Below are 13,950 nucleotides of genomic sequence, written 5' to 3'. Positions count from 1 at the left end.
TTATTCCCATGTTGAATCTTCAGTGTACATGTAATATTTGTAGAAAAATAATCGTGTTTTCATGTAAATTGCAGACAAGTCCTAGTTTATCTTAAAACAGTTAAAGGTTACATACATTAAAAACACCTACAGTTGTTAGTATTGTTGATTCAGAAATAGTCACAACTCATGAATGTATGTATAATTTATATTGTTTTGCAGTGTTGATCATACTTGCTGTTTAAGGAACATGATCATCTTGTGTCATTGGCCAGAAATTACAATGCATACCTCTTTCCAGCGAGCAATGATTGATTCTACGGTTTTCTTTAACCTTCCCAAAACCCTGCACACAAAATTTTCACTCAATAATTTTTGCTCCCATCAGTGTTTTCCTCTACAGCCAGAATCACTTTAGGTCAAACAAATTCCGGATCATAACGAATCGCGGAAATATGTACTGTAATTTCAGCAAAAAAAAAGTTCTCGACGCTGTCACAACTTCTCTTTGTAATTGCCTCTCTGAAATTAACCAACAGTTTACAGTTCTGGCTCTCAAATCAAAAGCTTGTGGCCAAGTAAGTATACCATATTCCAGTTGTTGTTAATTCTATTTTTTATTTACTATTATTTACTTAGAATTCTGATAGGTTCGAGATATCTATGATATCGAGAAATATGTACTTAATGTGTAAAATTTAAAATCAATAAAAAAAACAAAAAGTCAAAGGGCGTTGAATGCGACACAAGTGTCTCTAGTTAAACAGTACAGGTGACAAAAAAGAAATGTATCGAATTTGGTGCCCCTTTTCCGTTACTTTTATCAGCTATCAATTTTATATTTCATCTATCAAAACTCTGAAACCTCGATCAACAATTCAATTCATCAATATATCAATCCCCAACAAGTATTATTCTTCATAATACACAATCAATCAATGGCATTACGCAAACGAACCTTGCTCAAAGTCCTCGTTCTAGGTGACAGTAGGTATGTGCACTAACTTCATTTTAAGGGTTTTTCAATTCCCTTTTCTCTAACATTATTTTTTATTTTTTCTTAGGGTTGGAAAAACTGCCGTGATAAATCAGTATCCTTTGCAATTTCTGATTTGGTAACCGATTAAATTTTGAATACTATTACCTATTTGATTTTTTTCATGTGGTGTTATTTTGTTGCTTCGTTCGCATAATTTTGGTAATTGTACTTTTTATTTCAATTTGCAACTTTGAGGATCCTAAAATTTACTAGTTTAGAATGCCGCTTTTACCTAAAATTAACTTATTTGACGTCGTGTTTTGATCGCGATCTTTGATAGTTTGGAGAATTGTTGTTAAATGCGGCCTCAACTGTGTTTACGGAGAAATCAAAATCCTTTATGTCGCTGCTCAGATTTTAGTTGTATACCTTTATTTAAAATGATGTGTCTCACTTCAAAGCAGTCGAATTGTGGTAATGGTTTATTGTTGTAAAAAAGAGGCCTAAATCACAAGCATATAGACATCGAAAACCCTAATGATGCAGCTCAGACCGTAGTGAGATACTTTTATTTAAAACTTCGTGTATCACATCAGAAAAGCCGAATCCATTATGATCTATTACAATTTGAAATAATATGTGGAAAATAATAGATGCTAAACTCGATGAATTGATATGGTTAATGACTATTGGAGGTAGGTAGGTTGAAGTTAGATACTACCATCCTTAAGTATTGGTAAATTATGGTTTTTCAACACTACTCTAAAATGTATTGTTATTTCTCTCTAGCATTGAATGTGGTTAGGCACATAATTAGGATGATACATATTTAATGTTGCTGAGTTTCGTTAAATATAATGCTTCTTTAAAACTTATTATTACTTGATTTGGATTCATTTAAGGTTATTCATGGATTTTCCTTTCTTGTGATCGGCATATGTGGTCTGTTAACTACTTTTATAGATATGTGCACAAGAAATTTGAAAAGGAATATAAAGGTACAATCGGTGCCGATTTCTTCACAAAAGAATTGAAGATTGGTGACCAACCCGTGACTCTACAAGTGAGTTTTCTACTTCATTGTATATTCTTACGTAGATTGTGTATATCTCATTGTTTTATGTGTCTGGATTGTAGATATGGGACACTGCTGGGAGGGAGCGATTTCAAAGTCGTGGTGTTTCATTTTATAGAGGGTCTGACTGCTGTGTACTTATCTACGATATTAATCACATGAAATCATTTGATGCACTTAAGAACTGGCACGCGGAGTTTGTAGAAAAGGTTTACTATGCCATCTCTATATTTCTGATTTTGTTAATTTGTGTGATTTGCCTGATAGGCTTGAGGCCTTGGCCCTCTTACAATTTTTCAATTGATAATTCAAAATGAGTATCAAGAAGAGATTCTTTTGAGGTTTGTGCGACAAGTTATGACTTCTAAAATTATGATGGCAATAGGGAGCCTCATATTTTTGTGTATTATTTCAGATAGCATTCTAACAGTAATTATATTTGATTATGTAATAACTCGCGACCATTAGCGTCGCATCACTGACAGCTTGAACATCCTCTACACATTCCACATTTCTTAGAGGCCCAAGTCTTCTTATTATTGGTGGTGTTAGCTTATTTGTCTATCACATTTTACTGCTGTATCTCTTTTCTATACTTCACTGGTTGCCGTAGTCAGTTTCACTTTCTTCGTTCTCTTCATAACAGCTTCTTTCTGCCGGTTTTGTTCTCTGCTCCAGCGCTAAAGATCGTCATAAATTCGAACTAGAGATCTATGACAAGAAAAACAGAGAAAAAATGATAGAGAATTTTCATATATTTATTGATTCTCAAAAAACTGAACTTGATAGTTCGGGTTACAAGTATTTGTAAATTGGCTGATAATTCATCTAAGTTAACCTTCAATCACTCTAAAATACCGAGACAGTTTAGAACTGTGAGAAACTAACCTGTAAGATGTGACACGTTACCAGCTGTCAAAGGCATAACTGACTGGTGCCTATGTGGCACTGAACAGGCTGTCATTTCTTTGAGACAAAAGAACCTTATACTCCCACATGCTTGGTTCACTATACTAATATAGTACATGTTGTTACATTCATGGCTTCCAAAAATCATAGTTCAATGCTAGATTTTGCTTTTTTGCTTTATTATATATCAATGGCAGACCATGGCAGAGAGACAAAAAGCTGACATACCGGCCGATGTATGGTGCTGCCATATCTGAGTATGGCACCGTGGCACCACCATCCTTCATAAAATTGGCCATGGCGGAAATCCAAAAACCTGCCACCGCCATCTGCCATGGTGCCACTATGGCCGATATTCTTATTCTTATTGAATAAAACAATTTTTCTAGATTGTAAAACCTGGACTTCTCTGCGTAGTAATTTTTCTGCTTGAAGATATTTGAGCCCACTAGATATTGGGAGTTCATTGAGCTGAAAAACTTGTTATTTTTAACTGTCGGAAACTAACTCATAACATGTGACGCGTTACAGGCTGTCGGAAACTAACTGGTGCCAATGTGGCACTAAACAGGATGTCATTGCATTCAGACAACATAACCTTATACTCACACATACTTGGCTCCCTATACTAAGATAGTGCATGTTGTTACATACATGGCTTCGAACAATCATAGTTTGATGCTAGTTTTTGGTTTTTTGTTGTATTGTATATCACTGTTATCGATGGCAGACCTTGGCAGAGAGCCAATGTTATCCTACATATAGCGCCACAATATCTGAGTATGGTTCCGTGGCGCTGCCATCCTTCACAAAATTGGCCATGGCAAAAAGCCAAAAACTAGCGATGATCTCTGCCATGGTGCCACTATGGCCGATATTTGGCAACACTATTATATAGCACTTCTGGATATCCTTTTCCTTTCTTGCCTTCTTTGAATTTCTGTAAGTAAATTATATAACCTGGATCATTGATTTTTTCTGGGTGAATGAAGCATTCAAATTCTTCTATTTGAATATATTATCACTGTTTGATTTGTTATGTAATTAGACTGCCCTGGTAATAGTTTTTCTCTTCGAAAAGGTTTGAATCCACATGATGTTCAAATTCGTTGATATGACAAATTTCTAACAGTTGGTTTAGTGACAGTGCATAGTGTCGAAACCTCAAGTCTCTACATTATTTTCATTCTTTGATTTCTCTATGGACATCCATGTTCCTTTTCAAAATATTACAAATTCTTCAGTTTGGGTTTTCCATTACAGGTAGGGATTGGTTAAGATTAATGTTTTGTGAAACAGGGAACCCCTGATGATTCTACGACTCCTCCAATTATACTACTTGGAAACAAAGTAGATGTTGATGGCGGGAGCAGTCGAGTGGTATGCAAAAGCTATTGCACTTATAATATATATTTCTTCAACTTCTGCACAAGGGTCTAATTATGTTCGGTACAGGTTTCTGATGAGAAAGCAAGGGCGTGGTGTGCTTCGAGAGGGAACATTCCTTACTTCGAGACATCCGCAAAAATGGACTTCAATCTTGATGCTGCATTCCTATCTATTGCCATGTCTGTTTTAGCCAAAGAGCGTGACGACGTGTAAGATTTTCTTTTGATTCGCATGCTGATATACAATATCACACACACACACACACACACAGTTAACCGTTTCTTGCTTTTCTTGAATATTATTAATTAAGAGTTGACCTTGTAGTCATATTACATGACTTATCATATTTATAAGGAAATGATAATAGGTCGAAATGTTGATAACAAGCCATGTTAAAAGTATTCAACATGGTGTTTGAGATATAGTTATTTCGGTTAAACATTTCCATATACTCATTGAAAAGAGCAAGTTGAAATGATCTTGCAATAAACATGAGTAATCTGAAAAATCATAATGTGGAAATCAAATTCTTCCCCTCAACTTTCTTTAAGTTCTCTCATTTAGCTTCTCCATAAAAATTTAAAAGTTTTGTCAAATAGCAGCGATAGCAATGTTGTTACGCTGCAGCATAACAGACTTTGATGAATCTGCTACGAATACTGTGAGGCTATCCTAGTTTTGCTATTATATTGCTTGGAAACAAAAACAAAAACAAAATCATATGTCGCAGTATTTTACAACTTCTCCAATTATACTGCGAGGCTATCCTATCCTAGCAGCCGCCATACCAGTTTCTAGTATATTCATCATTTCAATTATATTTTACTGCAACACTGTCTGTGATTAGTGTATATATTGAGTTATTGAACTGTAACTCTGCACATAGTTACTTTTCAAATAACTCGATCCCCTCCCCATTAATACTGCAGTTCTGAATCCTTATATGCATCCCACACCAGTAACCAACTAGTGTTTAAGAAAACTCTACGGTGTAGTATGTAGTCACTTCTGTTAAAGAATATATGTTGAGAGCTTAGTAAGTACTTTTTTTCTCCAAAACACCATCAAGGGCATGAAAAATTGTGGCACGTTTGAGAGCTTCTATTTGGGAAATCTCAACTTCACAGACCTCGAAACATTAGTCATTTAAGAGATTAAGAAGTACTTTAATTATATTCTATTCTCGCTTCAGATGTTTTATGGTTTTACCACGACTTGATATATTATGTTTTTAAATGATCCTTAGGAAATAATATAGAACTTTGTGATTATAATTTTATTTAAGTTCTTATTTTTTTTTTATTTTGCGTGAAGACATGTCTAGAAATCACATGGCTTCTTTGGCTCTTTGCATATGATTTTTTATGGTTTATCACATCGCTTCTGCTATTTTTGTAATATACACAGTATATTTGTATGGTTTTTTTGCATTATTTTTTGGTTTTATTTTTGGAAAAGGGTGATTGTGCCTCTTAACATTTTGGATTGTTTGATTCGACCTACTTCGTCAATATGCAATTTATTCATGTATTTGCTCAACTTTCTTCCCTCTTTCGGTTAGTAACCCAATCCAATATCCTCCATTAGTCAGGTTAGTAGCTCATACATAGTAAGAAGAACTCAAACCTGCACCTAAACATAAAAGAAGGGTTTTAGAATGACGACCCTCGAGAGACCAGAACATAGTTACATAAATACCATAGTTACATAAATCATTGACTTTCCCTATAAACTGTGAACCAACTCGCGGTAAGATTGCGAATTGGTTCGCGCAAATTCACTCAAAAACAAGTGCCAATGTACCAGCCCGGTTACCAATGAAAATTAACCAGTTTATTTAAGATTAATATAACTGGGCCTCAACAGTGATTATTACTTTCGAAAAGTAAAGATTTCTGCTGTCCACCCAGCATAAAATACTCGCGCCCTGCAGCCATGCCCAAAATGCCTCTGCCCTAGTTAAGTCACGCAAGTGTAAAAACTAAGTCCCGTTTTTTACTAGCGCACGGGCATTTTGGGCATGGCTGCAGCGCGCGAGTGTTTTGTGCTGGGTGGAGAGCAGAAATCAAAAGTAAAACATCATTGGCCCACCTGCATAATGAGTAAGGCATTGTATTAAGGTAGGTAGTTGATGAGACGGGTGGTAGACAGTTATTTATAGCATAAACTACTTCTCGATGTTTGATATACCTCCGATGGGTGACTTTCTATTTTTCTATGCTAGCCGAAACACATGTGCTATCGAGAATATACGTTTTTTTACTACTTTTGATAATACATACACATGCGTCGGTAGTTTATATTCAATTAATAGAGAAGCTTTATAGGTAACAAATTGTACTGGTGATGTGGTTTAGAAGCTAGCAGAGACAGTGCAAACAACAATCTGTGATTACATTAATAATAATGAAGGCTTTCTTTGTTAAGGGGTATTAAATAGTTCTAAGGTAATACATAGTTTTTTTATTCTTTGAGAGTTGTGTACCACGTACCTGAAACTGTACCATATACTGAAGCGAATTCCGAACCGTGTGACTATGGTGCAGACCCTTGAAGATCTGTTGTATCTTCTCATTCCAGAATTAGGGGAATTCTTCCCTTAATTTGCTAATAGAATACCATGTTCTTGTAGCATTTTTTCTATCAGACGAGATTTCAAAAGATGGCTGCTTAACTGACTTTTGAATTCAATATTTGATCATCCTTTGCAGATACTCTCAACCATTTCCAGAGCCTGCTGCCCCAGTTAATATACAGAGGGTTGGATGTGCATCCAGCTGGTGTGCATTTCTCTCTAATGCATTGGCAAAAATTCTTCGCATTCTTTCTCGAAGGAGAACATGAATTCTTGATGCTGCCATTGTAATCCTGTTTGACTTGTGGTCCATCTTCAGAATGTATCATTGGAAGGAAACTATTGTCGAATTGCTTTTGTTGTCAGGTGAATAATTGTTGGGAAAAAAACTCAAGACATCTATTTATCGATAAAAGTGGATAGATCGACACGTTAGTGCCGGTCTAAACACTAGTGCTTATTTTAAATTGATAACAAGGATATGAAATACTCATGTTGTGAACAATTGTGATAGATAGAAGATGGACGACATGAAAGTTATGTAAAATACATCTTAGAAATAATGAAATAATATTTTGGTATTTTCAAAATTTATGAAAATGAGAAATATGTTTTCAAAATATGTAAAAGAAAATGATGAAGAAAATATTAGATTTTTTCTTTATGTATATTCCCAATTTCTACATATATTAGTTATTTATAATGCTAAAATTACAGGTCCATAAACCTCAAATAATAGTTCATAGTTATCACAGCATCTTTTTCTTCTAAGTCATCGTCTTACCGAACAATTCAGCCTTGGACATGTTGTAGGGTTAAAATCTTTTTGGGAGAATTTCCGTCCATTTAGGGATTAGTCGCCGCAAGTTACACGCATAAGATTTACATATTTTTTATCTTTTAGTCCCGATTTTTAGAAACCATCTTATTAATCCCTCTATTTAGAAAACAACGAATTTTCAGGTCGCACTCATTTTTAAATGATGTTGTGCACTCTCTAAAACACTCAATTTTCAATCTACTTGAGCTATGTCTTTAAAAATAAATTTAGGCATTGGAGCTATATCAAAATAAGAATCATGAGAGTCAAGAGTCACTGCTTGTAAGTTGAACAAAATTATAATTTTTTGACTTCAACAATATTCTTGCACCAATCATAAGCAAACAAAGAATAGTGCATAATCTTGCAAAAGCACAAATGATACTAAATCTCCAACTTTGAATAAATTGAAAACTCTAACAATGAATTCACAACACAAATGTATTATAATAGTCCCAATTGTATAATGAATCAACCAATTTATCACAATTAGAGTCCTTTAAAAAAATATTATAAACGAGAAATATACTTTGATGTTATTATTCCCTGCACGGCACAGTGGTAGAGCCTGGAGATGCAGTAGTGATCATCACTACTATAAACTTTGATAGAAGCAACGTATGTCAATCAGAATTAGGGATTTGTTAATCCTATACTCCTACTACAAAATTAGGGTTGTTGATGGGTTATAAAGCTTGGAGCCGAGATACGTAATACAAATACGAGTGCCATGCGAATATGCTCTTTTTTGTCTTTTGAAAAAGAAAAAAAAAGGAATATGCACTTGTTAACCTGAAATCTAGTTCCTCTAGCATGCCATTCTCCAACTTAATTCCTTTACGTCGACCGGTATCACCGTCTTTGTCCCAAAGGTGAGCCGGAAATTGTCTCTCTGGTGGTTGAGTGTGGCGTGGTGCGGTATACCTACAAGACGTTCGGAAGCTCCTCGGGCCAGTTCCCCTTCGCTTCCTCTTCAACCCCTTAATATGATGTTTCTACTTGTCCGTTCTGTTGGAACAAAATGTGTTTCACAATGAACCTTATTAAGTTTTGATGATAACAAGGTATTAAAAATTGTCAATTGGTTATTACTAATAATTGTTCAAGTGTACAGGACCAAAGGCTACTCAAGTTATTTCAATAGGTCTTGGAAGAACAATGGAAAGAAAAAAGAAATTCTGAGCATCTGAAGAAAACTGCTCCTGAAGCTAAACTGCTCCTGAAGAGATGACGTCATCAGAAGCAGAAAGTCATCAGAAGCAGAAAGTCATCAGAAGCAAAAGTTTTCATCAGAAGCAATATCTTCACCAGAAGCTACTTTTGATCCTTTAATCAAACTGAAGATTCAAAGTTGCTGATTCTCAATTCAGTCTTATCAAAGAAGAACAAAGAATTGAAAGGGAGGTATCAACGGATATATGGATAGCACTGAGCTCTTGTCTCTCGTTAATAGAGTTGACAAAGTACAAGTGTACAACCACTACCTCCACTACTCTGTTTTCTGTCTACGCTACAAGACAAAACAACAGCCATGCCTGCAGTTTTGTACACTCAAGATGGGAATGAATTTGAAGCTTATTCTTCAAAGGACTACACCCAAATCAGGCAAAGGATCACTGGTGGATAATCAAAGGATTTCAAACGACTCTTTAGACGTGCTGATTATCTCAACGTCTCTTTCACACCTCTATATAAAGGAGTGAAGACTTGAAGATTGCAGAGAGAGATACACAAGTTTAAAAGCGCCAAAACTCTGTCAATTTGATTCTACAAAGCACACTGAATTTCTGCACTGATTTGATACATCTTAGAAATTCAAAGTCTAGAGTCTTTTCTGTATTGTATTGTGAACACCACTGATTGTATATCAAGTGTTCAATTCAAACTCAATTCTCTGTATTTTTGTTTGATTAGAAGTCTCTTGCCTGCGTGCTTGAGCATTAGAAGTCTCTTGCTTAGTGCTTGAGCATTGGAAGACTCTTGCTTGTGTGCTTGAGCATTGTTTTGTGAAGTCTCATACTTTGAAAGTATTGAGCAGTTGTAATCTTTGTGATTATAGTGAAATCTCCTTGGAAGTGCAAGGGGGACTGGACTACTTCCGTGTTGTGGAAGGAACCAGGATAACTGCTTGTGTCTTTGTCTTTCTTTTCTCTGCTCTGTTCTTTTCCGCTGCAATCTGACTCTGATCATTTCATCAGAAGCAATCAAACTGCTTCTGAAGTTTTATCAGAAGAAGTATTTTTTAAGAGAAAAAGAAAACACAATTCAACCCCCCTTCTTGTGTTTTTCACCTTCAATTGGTATCAGAGCTTGCTCTGTTATCACAGCACTTAACCGTGTTACAGTTCAAGATCTATTAGAAAAACATGTCTGGAGATGAGGAATCAGGTACTACAAAATACACAAGTGTCAAGCATGACTATGATACTGCTGACAAGAAAACAGACTCTGGAAAAGCTCCAAAGTTTAATGGAGATCCAGAAGAGTTTTCATGGTGGAAAACTAATATGTACAGCTTTATCATGGGATTGGATGAAGAGCTATGGGATATACTGGAAGATGGAGTTGATGATCTGGATTTGGATGAAGAAGGAGCTGCTATAGACAGAAGAATACATACTCCTGCTCAGAAGAAGCTTTATAAGAAACATCACAAGATAAGAGGAATCATTGTGGCTTCTATACCTCGCACCGAATACATGAAAATGAGTGACAAATCTACTGCGAAGGCTATGTTTGCTTCTCTATGTGCAAACTTTGAAGGCAGCAAGAAAGTAAAAGAGGCTAAAGCTTTGATGCTAGTTCATCAGTATGAACTTTTCAGAATGAAGGATGATGAGAGTATAGAAGAAATGTACTCAAGATTTCAAACTTTAGTTTCTGGATTGCAGATACTGAAGAAAAGCTATGTTGCTTCTGATCATGTTAGTAAAATTTTGAGAAGCTTACCTTCAAGATGGAGACCCAAAGTAACTGCTATTGAGGAAGCTAAGGATCTAAATGCTTTAAGTGTTGAAGATCTTGTTAGCTCACTCAAAGTGCATGAAATGAGTTTAAATGAGCATGAAACCTCTAAGAAGAGTAAATCCATTGCTTTACCATCTAAAGGAAAGACCTCAAAGTCTTCCAAAGCCTACAAAGCCAGTGAATCTGAAGAAGAATCACCTGATGGAGATTCTGATGAAGATCAATCTGTAAAGATGGCTATGCTGTCCAACAAGCTTGAGTATCTGGCAAGGAAGCAGAAGAAATTTTTGAGCAAGAGAGGTAGCTACAAGAACTCCAAGAAAGAAGATCAGAAGGGATGCTTCAATTGTAAGAAGCCTGGTCATTTCATTGCTGATTGCCCTGATCTTCAGAAGGAGAAGTTTAAAGGCAAATCCAAGAAATCAAGCTTCAATTCCAGTAAATTCAGAAAGCAAATCAAAAAGAGCTTGATGGCGACCTGGGAAGATTTGGATAGTGAATCTGGTTCTGATAAAGAAGAAGCTGATGATGATGCTAAGGCAGCCGTTGGGTTAGTGGCAACAGTATCATCAGAAGCAGTATCAGAAGCTGAATCAGATTCAGAAGATGAAAATGAGGTATATTCCAAAATCCCTAGACAAGAACTTGTTGATTCTCTAAAAGAACTTTTATCACTGTTTGAACACAGAACCAATGAGTTGACAGATTTAAAAGAAAAATATGTTGATTTGATGAAACAACAAAAGTCAACTCTATTGGAACTGAAAGCTTCTGAAGAAGAACTCAAAGGGTTTAACCTCATATCAACAACATATGAAGATAGACTCAAGAGTCTTTGTCAGAAGCTACAAGAAAAATGTGATAAAGGTTCAGGCAATAAACATGAGATTGCCTTGGATGATTTTATTATGGCTGGAATAGACAGAAGCAAAGTTGCTTCTATGATCTACAGCACATACAAGAACAAAGGCAAAGGGATTGGATATTCTGAGGAGAAATCCAAAGAATACAGTCTCAAGAGCTACTGTGATTGTATCAAGGATGGATTGAAATCCACCTTTGTGCCTGAAGGTACAAATGCTATAACTGCTGTTCAGTCAAAACCTGAAGCTTCAGGTTCACAGGCTAAGATCACATCAAAGCCAGAGAATCTTAAGATCAAGGTAATGACAAAATCTGATCCTAAGAGTCAAAAGATTAAAATTCTGAAAAGATCAGAACCTGTTCATCAGAATCTGATTAAACCAGAATCTAAAATTCCAAAACAAAAGGATCAGAAGAACAAAGCAGCTACTGCTTCTGAGAAAACAATACCAAAAGGTGTCAAACCTAAAGTATTGAATGATCAGAAGCCACTCAGCATTCACCCTAAGGTACAAGGGAGGAAAAGTAAAACCTCCAAAACTAACCCAAAAGGACCCATGAAGATATGGGTACCTAAATCTGAATTGGCCAAAAATGCAGGTGTGCTTAAGGGCAAGAGAGAAACAAAGGTCATGGTACCTAGACAGCGGATGTTCAAGGCACATGACTGGAGAGAAAGCTTTGTTCCTTACCCTTACAATGAAAGATGGAGGAGAAGTGAAGTTTGGTGGCAACCAAACTGGAAAGATCATTGGTACAGGTACTATTGGTAATTCCTCCATCTCAATTAATAATGTGTGGCTAGTAGATGGTCTGAAGCATAACCTATTGAGCATAAGTCAATTTTGTGACAATGGGTATGATGTAACGTTCAGTAAGACCAACTGCACACTAGTCAACAAGGATGACAAATCCATTACATTCAAGGGAAAGAGAGTTGAGAATGTCTATAAAATAAATTTCTCTGATCTGGCTGATCAGAAGGTAGTTTGCCTTCTGTCAATGAATGATAAAAAATGGGTATGGCATAAAAGGTTGGGACATGCTAATTGGAGATTAATTTCTAAAATTAGCAAGTTACAACTGGTCAAAGGATTGCCTAACATTGATTATCATTCAGATGCACTTTGTGGTGCATGTCAGAAAGGGAAAATTGTGAAAAGTTCGTTCAAATCTAAAGACATTGTATCAACCTCCAGACCCTTAGAATTACTCCATATTGATCTTTTTGGTCCAGTTAACACTGCATCCTTATATGGAAGTAAATATGGATTAGTCATTGTTGATGATTACAGCAGATGGACTTGGGTAAAATTCATTAAAAGTAAAGACTATGCATGTGAAGTGTTTAGCAGCTTCTGCACTCAAATACAATCTGAAAAAGAATTGAAAATTTTGAAAGTCAGAAGTGATCATGGTGGAGAATTTGAAAATGAGCCATTTGAACTTTTTTGTGAAAAACATGGGATTCTCCATGAGTTTTCTTCTCCTAGAACTCCACAACAAAATGGGGTTGTAGAAAGAAAGAACAGAACCTTACAAGAAATGACCAGAACCATGATCCATGAAAACAACTTAGCTAAACATTTTTGGGCAGAAGCAGTCAATACTTCATGTTATATTCAAAATAGGATCTATATCAGACCTATGTTGGAGAAAACAGCATATGAACTCTTTAAAGGAAGAAGACCCAATATCTCTTACTTTCATCAGTTTGGATGTACTTGTTACATCTTAAACACTAAAGACTATCTGAAGAAATTTGATGCCAAGGCTCAAAGAGGAATCTTTTTAGGTTACTCTGAAAGGTCAAAGGCATACAGAGTGTATAATTCAGAAACACAATGTGTTGAAGAATCTATGCATGTAAAATTTGATGATAGAGAGCCTGGAAGTAAAACTTCAGAGCAAAGTGAAAGTAATGCAGGTACAACTGATTCTGAAGATGCATCAGAATCTGATCAACCTTCTGATTCTGAAAAGTATACAGAAGTTGAATCTTGTCCAGAAGCTGAAATCACTCCAGAAGCTGAGTCTAATTCAGAAGCAGAACCTAGCCCAAAAGTACAGAATGAAATTGCTTCTGAGGACTTTCAAGATAACACTCAGCAGGTTATTCAACCTAAATTCAAGCACAAATCTTCACATCCTGAGGAGCTAATCATTGGAAGCAAAGATAGTCCTAGAAGAACAAGATCACATTTTAGACAAGAAGAGTCATTAATAGGACTGCTTTCAGTAATTGAGCCTAATACTGTTGAAGAAGCTCTCACAGATGATGGATGGATATTAGCTATGCAAGAAGAGCTAAATCAATTCCAAAGGAATGATGTGTGGGATCTGGTACCCAAACCTTCTCAGAAGAACATTATTGGAACAAAATGGGTATTCAG

The 13,950-nt window shown here is 35.8% G+C and overlaps 1 protein-coding gene across 1 annotated transcript; it reads left to right on the top strand.

Annotated features, from left to right (window-relative positions):
* Window positions 1-769: 769 nt before the first annotated feature.
* Window positions 770-7,477, top strand: LOC120580835 (ras-related protein Rab7). The gene is made up of 7 exons (XM_039834983.1): window positions 770-970; window positions 1,044-1,070; window positions 1,922-2,021; window positions 2,096-2,242; window positions 4,242-4,322; window positions 4,398-4,540; window positions 7,043-7,477. Exons 1-7 carry the CDS (start codon window positions 918-920, stop codon window positions 7,173-7,175), a joined length of 684 nt encoding a protein of 227 aa, XP_039690917.1. The 5' UTR covers window positions 770-917; the 3' UTR covers window positions 7,176-7,477.
* The last annotated feature ends 6,473 nt before the right edge of the window (window positions 7,478-13,950 follow it).

Source organism: Medicago truncatula, chromosome 6 (assembly GCF_003473485.1).
Source record: "Medicago truncatula cultivar Jemalong A17 chromosome 6, MtrunA17r5.0-ANR, whole genome shotgun sequence".
Lineage (NCBI taxonomy): Eukaryota > Viridiplantae > Streptophyta > Magnoliopsida > Fabales > Fabaceae > Medicago > Medicago truncatula.
This window is presented reverse-complemented; position numbering and strand designations above follow the sequence as displayed.